The sequence below is a fragment of the Planococcus citri genome, chromosome 4 (assembly GCF_950023065.1).
Source record: "Planococcus citri chromosome 4, ihPlaCitr1.1, whole genome shotgun sequence".
NCBI lineage: Eukaryota > Metazoa > Arthropoda > Insecta > Hemiptera > Pseudococcidae > Planococcus > Planococcus citri.
In genome coordinates this window covers 37,554,906-37,567,618 of record NC_088680.1, presented here as the reverse complement: position 1 = coordinate 37,567,618, position 12,713 = coordinate 37,554,906, and the positions used below count along the sequence as shown (strand labels likewise).

The 12,713-nt window shown below is 33.8% G+C and overlaps 2 protein-coding genes across 6 annotated transcripts in view; one reads left to right on the top strand and one right to left on the bottom strand.

Moving 5' to 3' along the window:
- The window catches only part of LOC135842436 (uncharacterized), a 36,301-nt gene extending 30,139 nt beyond the window's left edge, over window positions 1-6,162 (top strand). For 4 of the 5 annotated variants that reach the window (XM_065359894.1, XM_065359897.1, XM_065359895.1 and 1 more), the window contains exons 4-6: window positions 3,665-3,829; window positions 3,930-4,027; window positions 4,128-6,162. In XM_065359894.1, the coding sequence (XP_065215966.1) occupies window positions 3,665-3,829; window positions 3,930-4,027; window positions 4,128-4,646 (782 nt within the window). In that variant the 3' untranslated portion in view covers window positions 4,647-6,162. The remainder of the gene's footprint in view (window positions 1-3,664; window positions 3,830-3,929; window positions 4,028-4,127) is intronic. The other variant, XM_065359898.1, reaches the window with a different exon arrangement.
- Window positions 6,163-8,197: 2,035 nt separating this feature from the next.
- LOC135845006 (uncharacterized) lies at window positions 8,198-9,510 on the bottom strand. The gene is made up of 2 exons (XM_065363434.1): window positions 9,296-9,510; window positions 8,198-9,214 (listed from the first exon to the last, which is right to left on the bottom strand). The coding sequence occupies exons 1-2, from the start codon at window positions 9,508-9,510 to the stop codon at window positions 8,296-8,298; spliced, it is 1,134 nt and encodes a 377-aa protein (XP_065219506.1). The 3' UTR covers window positions 8,198-8,295.
- Window positions 9,511-12,713: the final 3,203 nt, after the last annotated feature.

Sequence of the window (12,713 nt, the reverse complement as noted above, 5' to 3'; positions counted from 1 at the left end):
TTGTAGTACATTCAGTTCATTCATAAATTAACACTGTTCTAATAGGTACATAATGTCGGTCATAGGTGTGCGATAATTTACGTAGTACGTACCTACTCCCTCATCGTACATACGAGGATAGGATACGCTCTTGTACGTATACATATATGCATTCTACATACGCACGCACATCACACGTACATGTACACTAGTCACCAGTCATATAAAGAAAGGAAAAAAAAACACGCCGGGGAAATGAATGCAAAAAACCTGCATTGTTTATTGTTTCCGAACCGAGTAACGGATGGGAACATCATAACCAAAATTTACCTACTTAACGGAAATAATACACGAGGAAGGGAGAAGCGAGCGGTAATACAAGAAGAAAATCTGCGAAGTGAAGCGATGCGTTTATTGCGAGTGAGGTGTTTTTTCCTCTAATGTGATCATGTAAATGTCAACCCATGAGGAGTGGAAAGTGAGCAGTGAGCAGTGTATAAGTGTACGTGTGGTTTCGGTCAATTTATGATTATGTAGCCTGTAGGCAGTTAATGTTGTTGAAGAAATAGCGTCGAAGGAGTGAAATTTGCTGATGGTTGTAGACAGCATTTGGAAATCATTGCAGTAGATATGTTCAAAAAGGACACCTGGATGGACAAATTGAATAGATCGTTGATAAAATTTAAAAATGTGTGACGAACTTGAATAGAGATAGGTACTCCATAAAATACTTCCTGCGTGACTTGACAAATGAAAGAAAAAAATTTCAATGTTCAAAAATATTTGTTCACTTCGTGCATTAAAATTCTTGTAAAAAAAATTAAAAATCACAAATTTTAAAAATATCTCATAAAATGTGAGAAAAATTTAAGAAATTTTCATTCAAAATCAACACAAAAAATAATTGAAAAAATCTCATAAGTAATCGAAAAAATTTCACTACCTGTTACCTATAATAATTATGAAAAATTATTCCAAAATACAAGTTGAGAAATCCACTTAAAATTGATCTGGAATTGTAACAAAACACCAAATTTCATGATTTCCAGTCAATCTAAAGCTCCCGGTGAAATTTCGATTCACTACATTAAGTTTTTCAAAATTCTATTCAACACGTATAAAAATTCCTGCGGTGCATAATTTCGTGCCCTTTTATTTTCTTTGTTTGTAACTTAGAAATTTGTCAGTTTAACAAACGTGATTTTTTTGAATTTGAATGTAAAAAGTGCAGAACATTGAAAATCAAATCAGCAAATCGTCTGCCTGACCAAAAAATTATAATGAAAAACCATTTTTATTGCTTTGGATTTTTTTGAAATAAGGACTAGAAAAAAAATTACACTTTAAATGCCCACTTACTTTAGAATTCACTAGAACTGAGTGCATAGAGGATCTTTAAAATAGGCGGGAAAAAATGTTCAGTAAGTTCTTCGATACTTCATCGCGATATTACAAATCAACTTCATTCTTTTATCGGATTTTTTTTTTTTTGTTGTTGAAAAAATCACTACTTTTTCACTACCTTTTTTCAACAAAATTTTCAGAAAGCTCTCCACTCGCCCTTCTCCCCACACACAAAAAAATTAACCAAATCAAATTTTTCACAGGAAAATTTTCAAAAATTAAAATTAGAAGCTTTGTAAGAATGCAAAGTATTTTTTAATTTGAATCAGAATTATGAAAAAAAAACAAGTTGCCAGTTTTATCAAAAATAAACTTTTTTTTCAACGATTCAAAGGTTTTTGTTGCGCGTTTGAATTTTTTCATTTTTTTAATACCTTTTGACTAAATTCACTACTTTTTCACTACTTTTACTACTTTCACTACCTATCAGATACCCCTCATTTTCAACTACGAGTTTTCATAAAAATTCGACAAATTTTTAGACAATTTTTGAACGATTTTTTATCAATTTTGTCAATTTTCTATCCATGCTCGAATCAATTTCAAAAAAAAAAAATGCAAAAGAATAATTATTAATCTTGAACTTTTTCATTTCTGTGGCAGAATTTTTCTAAATAAATTAATTTTGTTCAAAAAAATTTCCTCTAGTCCCACAAAACTATTTAGTGCTCTTATGTGTATTCGAGTTTTTTAAAGTTGAAAAAAAAAATTCAAGAAAAATGGAATCAAAGTTAATAATAAGTAAGCAATTTTTGAAAATGTCTCATTTCTGTGCCAGAATTCTGCGAATATCCTGGCTCTTTTTATCGAAATAAAAATACTTACCTCCCCCCCACCCCCATTAACCTCGTTTCATGGAGCTTCTCAAAATTTAAAAAAAAAAATTGAAAATTTAAAGTCTGTAAACAATTTTTTTGAAAATTTTTCATTTCTGGTCAAAATCTTTCTAAATACCCCCCTTTTCAAGAAAAAACTTCTCGTTTCTTCGTTTCTGATCAAAATCCTTCTAAATAATCCCCTTTTTCAGGAAGAGGGTATAGAGAGGAAACATTGCTTGATGGAGAATTGGAATTTTTTCGGCTACTTGGTGAAATTCTGACATGGAAATTCAATTTTTCATTTTTTTTTTCGCTTTAAGGTCTTTTATTTAAAGGACGAGAACTGTTTAGGACACCCAGAGAGGTATACTGCCAAGATCAATAATTAAATTTTTGAGCAAAGAACGTCAAAACACACAAAAATGTTGAAACATTTACAAATTTTGACACCCTTTCCAGAAATGGAAAATATTGAAAAAATGTCTTTCAAAATTTTCTGATGTCTGACTACACAATCTATAAACATTTTTGCCTACAAAATCGAACGAAATGTTGTAACATCAAGTGATTTCAAAAATTCGCCAATTTTTACCAAATTCTAAAATTTTGACGCAGTTTTGACTTTTGAGAATTTATCATTTTTTTCCCTCAAATTTTGAAAATCAGACATAATAGGAATGCAAAAATTTATTGGCAAGATAATTTTTTTTAAAAATGACTCCACCAGCCAAAATGTCAAATGTTGAGGGTCGTTTCTCGAATTTTGGGGAATTTTTTATGATAAAATTTGGGCCAAATATGAAAAAAAATCAAATTTTACCTGATCAAGCTATAAAACAAAAATTTGACATATATCCCATTTTTGTGCCTCCCCCTCCTCCAAAAATCAATTAAAAGCTGTTTCGAGTCGCTCTAAACATTTCTGGAGTCCCCAGCAAAATTTTTAATATCCCAATTTCCTTTTAAAAAATGCACTACTGAACTATGCAGAAAAGTGGAATTTGGTATTTATTTCACTTTCAAACTCGTATATAGATTGGAAACAGATTTGAGTTGTTTTGGAGCCTACAGCACATTTTTGGAAATTCCAGTTTACCAAAATTTTTCGAAAATCTGTCAAAATGAACCTTAATTACATATTTATATGGCTAGTTAGTCTACAGGAAGTTGTGAAAGAGCAAAGTTTGGCGAATTAGCCTGGAAGGTAACTTCTTGAATCCAGAATCTCCGATTGGAACAAAACTGAGATAGGTCGAAAGAGGACCTCAAATACCCCCATATCCCGATTTTCAACTGCTGAAATTGATTTTTTGGTTTTTGATGAATTTTTTAATCTCATAATGTCGAAAGTTTTGCGTTTGAGACTACCACTTTATCATACTAATATGCATTTTCATTTTCCATTTTATGTAGGTACATGTTTCTCGATCAATTATTAATGAAAAATTTTTTATTTGTTGCAGCCGCAGTCAGAATAGCCGGCTACTTCGCCATTCTCGGCGTCATCTTTTCGGCTGCCTTCTGCGTTCTAAATGTGCTGCACTTGGCGATGGTGGTATCTCGTGACAAAGTGGTCATGAAGTTCAAAGACGCCGTTATGACCAAATTCGTAGTATCAATTGTTACTGGTAAGTTGGCAGTTGACCCTCGAGGTCGAGACCTTTTCCAAATTGGAATTATCGTTCACCTATTTGACTGGTAATATCTATCGTTATAATGTGTTTTCAGCGATCGATGCAATAATCGTCGGAGTACTATTTTCGTTGCAAACCGACGACAAAGAGAACAGTTACCATGTTACTAGAGGAGAGTCTTTCTACTTGCAGGTACCTAGTATAATAATTACTGCTCATTTACGATATTTCGCGATTTAAATTCTGCGACTTTACAGTTTTACGGTTAATGAAATTATTGTTTTGTTTTCAGGTCGGTCTCATAGTTATTAATTTTTTATTGTTTATTACCGCTCTGTACGATTTGATATTCTCGAGGAAAAGTAATGGCGATCCTACGACCGTTCGAGATCCGACTGGAGTCGATGCTACAACTTTCAACAATCCTGGTTTTCGGGAGAAAAAGCGTACAGGTTGGACTTTCAATTTCAACTTCTCATACAATGATCTCAGTTTGCTTCGTCATGCTAATCTATTATCTGTCATTTTTGCCACAGGAGTTGCAGTCACTAATGCTAGCGGTAAACCATATTCATCGATGAGTGGTGCTAATGGCAGCACGATATCAATGTCGACGACGTTTTCATCAAATGGATCCACAACTGCTCCATCACTGACAAAGAGTCCGCTAAGGTCTAGTTTGAAAAAACCCCGAGTATCCACCGATCCTAGCTTGGGTATCCATAATCCTGGTTTTAGCGGATCTTCTCCTACTTTCCCTAGAGATACGATGAAAAAAGTACGCATCCAAACGCAAAGTACAGCTGTATAGAGTTTCGATTAGGTATATCTTAATTTGTCGGTCGACGTAAAATGAGAAAGCTGTGAATTTTGTTTTCTGTGTTCATATATGTAATTTACACGTATTGTGAGCCACCTCCCTATATTCTTTTCCTCTGTGTGTGTGTGTGTGTGTGTGTGTGTGTGTGTGTTTTTGTCTATCCCTTTATCCCCTTTCCTTTAGTCATTTCGAACGTGTAGAAATATAGCTGTAAAATTTCAGTCTCCAAGACAATAAAATTTTATGCATCACTGTTTATTGCGAAGAAAAACCTATATAATTAGTAAGATATCGATGTATTGATAATGTTTTACGATATTTTAACCGTTGCTGCGGTCGTAAGTGCTGCGTATTTGTTTTAAGCGAGCACTTTCAATTTTATCGTTTAAGGTAATAATTAAGGTCAGCGTTTGTTGTTTTTTTTATTCATTTTTTTTTTTTTTTCTAAACACACGAGTTATAATTTTTACCACTTTCTTCCCTATTCCATCTATAGGAAAGATGTATTCTCAGTATTACATCGTATACGATAAGAAAAATAATCCGTATTATTTTTTTGCGTTTTTTTTTGTTTATATTTTTTAATTAATTTATTGTTTTTTTTTTTATTTTTCGTTTTAAGCTCGAAAATGTTTCATTTACCCATCATTTCCGTCCATCTTGTAAATAAATTGTTGTAAATTATTGCCTTATAGCTCTTTTCCCTTTTTTATGTTTTTTTTTCTTGTTTAATTATTGGCGAATTTCCACCCAAAAAACGTTATTCTACTTAAATTTTGTCGTAGTTGGTAAGATTTGATTAATCGTGCTACTACAACGATATGATTAAAAATCATTGTTGGTATGACATTTCACATACCTACATCATAGTTTGTAAAATGTGTTTTGTGTTTGTTAGAGAGTTAGAAAAATATTCCTCGACTCATCGAGTATATTTGGGGTCATATTTATAAACGTTACTTATAGGAATTGCTTAGCTAAGTCATGAATTTTCAAGTTAATTTTCCAGTCATGATTGAATTTTCAAAATTGGATTTATCATTAAATTGGGAGATCGGATTCTGAAGTATTCATTGAAATTTTTCATTCGTTAGAAAAATTGAAGAGAAATCCGCAACTTGACCGAGCAGTTCCCATTGTAACGTTTATAAATATGGCACTTAGATTCTAAAAAATGGGATTAAAATAGATAGGTAACGATTGAAAAGCGTGCAAAAGTGATGATCTCCGAATAAGTGGAAATTCGCCAACGTATTAGCTCGTTTATAAACCATGTGATGATTACTAGGTTCTAATTATTTGTTAAATTATAATTTAGCGTAGGCGTTTAAATGTAAAAACAATGTGCCAAATTTTTTATACATTACAGTTTATACATATTTTTTAAAAAATCAAATAATTATGTATGTACTTCTTTTTATTATTATTTTGTACATGTACCAGAGTGTTTTAGAATTTTTTAGGACGGCAATTCATCGAATTAAATGGTTTTTATTGGTTAAATGAAGTCTGGTGGTTTTTGTTGCGTACCTTACCTATGTTTTACGATAAATTTTATGATCGCGTTGAACACAAAAATAGTATTCAAACGTGTAGATTGACCAAAGGAATTCAACAAGTTTTTAAATTCCAAGTATCCTGACAAAATTCAGAGTAAAGTCATTCAGAAAATTGGTCAGAAACTAGCACGAATGTGAGCACGAAGTCTAGAGCCAAAACAAATCCAGAACAAATAGCTTACCCTTTCTCCCTCACAAAAATTAACCTTTGTGAAATTATTAAATTACCAACTTGGCGCAAGCTTTTAAAAAAATCTGTCAACTTTGACTTCCACTCTTTTATCGAGTTACCATCCTTATTAGAGACACTTCAGTTTTATCAAAATTTTGAGTGAGGGGTTCGAAATTTTTAAAAATTTGGGTTTTGGGACATATTTCTTCTTCTACAGCACACAATCGGTTCAGATTTTGGATTTGGGGTTAAAATACGTATGCTTTAGAAAAAACCCCTCTTCCACAATTTTTTCATGTCGAGTTTAGTACCACTGCTCTGAAATTTTGAAGCCCTTGAAAACAAAGTCGGTTCTTTACTACATTTCAAGAAGTTCAAGGTGAGCCAGTGACCTTGACCTTAAGATACCATACACTACAGGCAGGCAGACGACCTTGGAAAGCCATACCGACGGGTTAGTTACCTTAAGAGGCCGGACAGGCGGACAAACGACTTTGAGAAATTAGACAGGTAGGTCAGTGACCCTAAGAGGTCAATTAGACACCTTCAGAGGCCAGACAGGCAACCTTGAGAAGGCATACTGATTGGTCAATGCCCTTAAAAAGGCCATTCAAGCGGACAGACAGCCTTAGGAAGCTATACAGGCAGGTCATTGACCTTCGGTGTCCAGACATATGGGTCAATGACCCTAGAAAGTCCAGACAGTTTGGACCTGATAAGGCCTGACAGACAGGCAGTCACTCATTCAGACAACCTCAAGAGGCCAGACAGGCAGACAAACGACATTATTGGGAAGTCATACTAACGGGTCAATGACCTTAAGAGATTAGACATTCTGTTAGACGACCTTGGGAAGCCATATCGACGGTTCAATAACCTTAAGATGCAACATAGGAATACTGACGACCTAGATAGGCCAGACGGACGAGTCAATGACCTCAAGAAGCTGGTCAGCCAGACAGACGATCTTGTGGCCTTAAGAGGACAGTCAGGCAGACAAACGGCTTGAGAAGTTGATACCGACCGGTCATTGACCTCGAGAGGCCGGAGACCTGCATCTGTTTTGTTTTCAAAATCATCACAAAACATAAACTGATACCAAAAATCACCCCCCTCCCCCCCCCTCCGGTAGAAAACATCAATGCCTCGTCAATAATCTGAAGTCATATTCCTGGAACACTTTTCATCAAAATCTTAGGTTCACGAAGTTCTTAATTAGTCGTTGAGTACCTATAATTAGGTAGGTAGGTGCCACAAAAATATTATAAAATTTTGAATGAATATTTTTAAAATATTTCAAAAACGTTTTCCAATTTTAATTGAATTTTCGAATGATTTTAGATAATTTCAAAACAGTTTTCAGAGAGTTTAACCAATTCATTTTTTTTCAAATCTTGTTAATTTCAATGTAAAAAAATAAATCCTCGTGAAAAAATCAAAATAATATTTTATTCGAGTATGAGCAGAAACGATTGTAAATTAAACATGTACCGAAAATAAAATAACATTCGTCATCGTACTAGTTGAAAAATTTCACAATAGGTATACATCGCGTATTAATCTAGGATCGTAATGCTTTATTATTTGTCGATAAAGTTGTATAAAGTCATCATCGTCATCTACTGCATCCCTCTAAACATTAACAAGGGTGGCGCGCTTAAAATCTGATCAATCAAAAGTATAAAAAATTTCCACCAAGATGCGCGCAGACGAAGTCTAAGGTAAAATTCGATTCATTTACATATTTCAACACAACGTAAATATAAATTTGACAAATTCTCGATCAACACGAATATACACACTGTATATAAACAAAAATAAATAAAAAAAAAACAACACGAAAACAAAAAAAAAATTGAAAACTTAAATCTTATCTATCACATTTCTCGATTATTTTGATACCTACCTATCACTCGACTCGGATGAAATTCTTGCCATGTTGATAATTATCGACGAATTTTTTGTTATTAAATTCGTAATTTCCGTAAGGTAATTTGCCCTTATCTAGGACTTTCTTGGCGAATTTATTATCTTTGAACTTTTTCGCATCGTATTTAACTTTATCCGAGAATTTTTTATCGTTAGTAAGGGTGTTATCTCCTTTGCAGTCGTATTTACAAAAGGTCTCAAATCCGTAGAATTGATTACCGAATCTGAGCGGTGAATTATATCGGTTGCAGTTCATCAAAACATTCTCGTCGTCGAATTTGAAAAATAAATCGGTGCTTAAATTGATATTGTAATGATCGCGTCTTTTATCGTTGGGTTTATCTGAATCGTTGTTTCGTAGTATTTCGACTTTATTGAAATTAATTAAGAAATTCTCAAACCTCTCGGGGCCATCGGTAGGCTTCTTGAACGATTGTCTGAATCGATCGTACCTCGAAGAATAATCTTTATCGCGGGTTTCCTTTCCATTTCCATTTTTTTTCGGTTCGTCTTCGTCGTCGAATAAGGGTTCAATTATATTATTGACTATAAAAACGCCTAGTTCTTCTTCGCTAAAATATTTTGGTCTTTTAGGTGCGATTCGTTTGGTTTTTTCGTGGCTTTTACGCGAATTGTTTTCTTGGTTGATTAAGCTGTGTATTATGGCGTTTATTTTGGTCAACGCCGATACCTCTTCGTTTGGTTTGGATTCGATGAACGGTAACGAGGTGGCTGAAACTACCGGGTAAATAAGTAAGCTGATTTGATTGAAGAACATCTCTACTACTTGAGTTTCAGCTTTTATCGCGTTCCATTGTATGCATAATCCTTCGTATTGATGCTGATCGATGTAGTCGTATGCGCCTAAACCACGTAATTGGTGTTGGAATGGTCTGTACCTAAAATGAGTTCATTAGGGTAGGTAATGTATGAAGTGTAGAAAACGAAATTTAAAAAAAAAATACTGTACACTTATTTACCTCGAATTAAGCAGCATTCTACCATATTCGACGGCTATTTTGACTTTTTGCACCAAGTAATACGGTATACTTCCATCGTCGTGGTTAAGTAGATTTGTAAACGAACAGCAATACCTACTGATTATATGATAGGCGCATTCGATTAAATGGCAATAATCGTAAAATCTGTTCATCGATACTGTCGATATCCATTGTTGATCCGGACTCATAGTCATAATTTCTGAAAACAATTCAAAACGATTATAAACATGACATTTACCAGGACCCTTTCAGGCACCGTGTAGGTACAATGTATCAACACTTCAACAACGCAAATCTTAAATAGGTAAGGTAAAGGTACCCACCACCTGGACTCCTTTTACGATATTCTTCTTTTCAAATCGATTTCACGTTCAACATAGTAAATTGAATATAAATTTTGAAAACTTTTAGTTCATTATTCAACCCGAATATGTTAATTCGACGTATGTGACAATTAATCTGAGCCAAAAGTTATCCTCAAATCATATGGCATGTAGTTTGATGGCCGAATATAATTTTTATTGAAATGAATCAGGTAGTGCAATTCGAAGAAATAAATGATGCTGTTTAGAAAAAAATTGAATTAAAAACACTTTCATTTTATGGACAAGTTTAAACATTTACCTATATATGTTTGATATGTACCATAATATTATGACTGGCGCCATATTCTCAGTCGTGAATGTAGCCTATTCAGTATTCACGTGTTGCGTGTTTGATTATCGAATAAATAGAGAGAGAGTGAAAGATTAATAGTAGCAGAATGCAGTAGCCTAAACCTATAGTCGCCGTTGGGCCCATATCTCCTAAGGTGAACTTAGCAGCTTGACCAGTGACCACAGATACAATTTATTGCTGTCATAGATTTTCAAGAAGAATACAACCTTCGACGTTATCATGTCCATCAATATCTTATGGGGCCTTCCTGTGTATCTTCACCCTGCTGGCGTTTATCGGTTCATCTGGACAGTAGGTATTCTCGATGACCTGAGCTCTTCATTTCTCTACACGTGATTTCTCCCGAATCAATTACCTACTAAATGATCCGGTTACATATTCGATTAAACGAGTTAAATTCCAGTGACTTTTTAAAATACAGAGTGAATTTTTCCTAACCTTTTCACAGTTTTATATAAACTGGATTAATGCCAGTGGCGTAGCCAAGGGGGGGGCGAAGGGGGCCATGCCCCCCCCCCTTGCGAGCGAAAATTTGTAAGAAAACATGCAAAAATGGACGTTTTTTCGTTGTTTGGACCCATTTTTTCTAAAAATTTTCGCTCTCGCTTCGCTCGAGCAGTAATTTTGCCTTCATTTTCATGATATCACCACACATCACAATAGATTTCCAGAAAATTATCCCTGATTTCGATTTTTCATGCCTAAAAATCTGGTTTTGCCCCCTCCTTGAGAAAATCCTGGCTACGCCACTGATTAATGCTGATATTACGATAGAAATTTTTATAGATGTGAAATCGTTATAAGATCGACTGATTCATTTTATAATTTTGTAGGAATACGTACCTATACTCTTTTCTCAAATTTTCATTCAAAATGAGCGATTGAAAATGAAAAAAAAGATGGAGTTTTACGCTTTTGATTTTCCATTGATGTTGACTTTTGATGTACAGATATTTTTTTTACAAATTTAGTGAATTGTGGAATGAAAACTCGAAAATTACTAGTATTTATGTAGGTAATAGCCAATAGGTATCATGAATGGAAATGCTTTCTAGTTTCTCTTTCGATGTAGTTTAGTTTCTTAGACATTGTGTATCTGAATTCTGATATCACACGAATTAAACTAAAGTAGGTATAACTAATGAAATAGAAAATCATCAAACTTTAAGAATTGTCAAAATTCGAAAGTTTAAAGTAATGCAAGTACCCTACATATTATTTTCGTGTGACAAGATTAAAAATGAAGTAAAAAATAAACTTTAAAAAAAATATATCATCAGAATCAGACTATGTTACGTATTCATTCTCGTTTACTTATAATCAGAGATGCTAAGTTACTGGTAATTTATAATTGGGTAACTTACCGGTAACTTACCGGTAAGTTACCGGTAATTTAAGTAACTTATAAATTTTCACTGAAATGGTTCTGAACATCAGATTTGAGATGAAGGTTACCTTGAAATTATCCATAACATCCAACAACTGACAGAAATGGGTAGGGACTTGTGTAGATGTCCCATTTTTGCGCCTTTGGGCTTGGGCAATACGAAAATTGCTGCCCCTTGCTTTCAATTACCAAAAAATTCCTAATCAGAGTGCACCAGCATTTTCTATTACAAAAAGAGAACTGAGAAGAGAACTGCATTAACCAGTTGCGAGAATGAAATTAAGGCAAAAAAAAATTATGTTTTCTCAATCTCAAGTATCTCAACACCTATCATTTCTCAAGTTCAAGTTCGAACTACAGAGCATTCAAATCAAACAAAAAAATGAACACTTTTGAAGATTTGTAATAGGTACCTATCTAGGTATTGAAGTAGTCAAGTAATACAGTGTGCTTTGTATCAAGAGGTTCAACAAAATTAAATTTACAGCTTTATTTTACCTCACAATTCAATTCATTTTTTTTTTGATTTTACAATTTATTATTTATAGGTCATCTCACAAGAAGTAGGTATGTATGTACCTACTCTCTAAATTTGAAACAGTCAAATTTCACTGTTAAGAAGGCAAAATCCAAAATGTCATCACTGAAATAAACAGTGAAAATGAAAAAGTACTGCAAAAGTCAGTTATTTAAAATTTTTTACTGCTGACCAAGCTGATCACAGTAGTTTTTGACTGATCAACACAGTACCTACCTACCTAAATAAATAATAATTCATTTGTGACTGATCAGTTCAGTAAATAATTCACTTTTGAATTTTGATTTGACTGATCAGATCAGAAAATTATTTACTGAAAAATGAAAATCCAGTAAAACTATAGTTTTTAAGAAGCCAGAATGTTGTCTTACCCTACTGTTAAGTGCTATACAGTAAAATTCGACTCTTTTAAATGTAGAGAGTACGAATTGTAATTTGTTGTACCTAGACAGCTACAGCAGTACATGCAAACATCAAAAATTACCCATGTCAACATTTCTGTTGAAAATTTATAAATTACCACGGTAACTTATGGTAATTTATGTCATGGTAACTTACCGGTAACTTACCGGTAAGTTCTCGGGTAAGTTACCGCGGTAAGTTTCCATGCATCACTGCTTAAGTCGACATCTACATAAGCAGCAACTAGCAACCAGCAACTGGCAACTTGGCAACCAAATCAAAAAATTTTGATTTGGTTGCTAGTTCCAGCCAATAACCGAGCAACTTCTTATCATTTTCGTTCCACTGACGCGAAACGAAGTTGCTAAGTTGCCGAGTTGCCGCTTATGTAG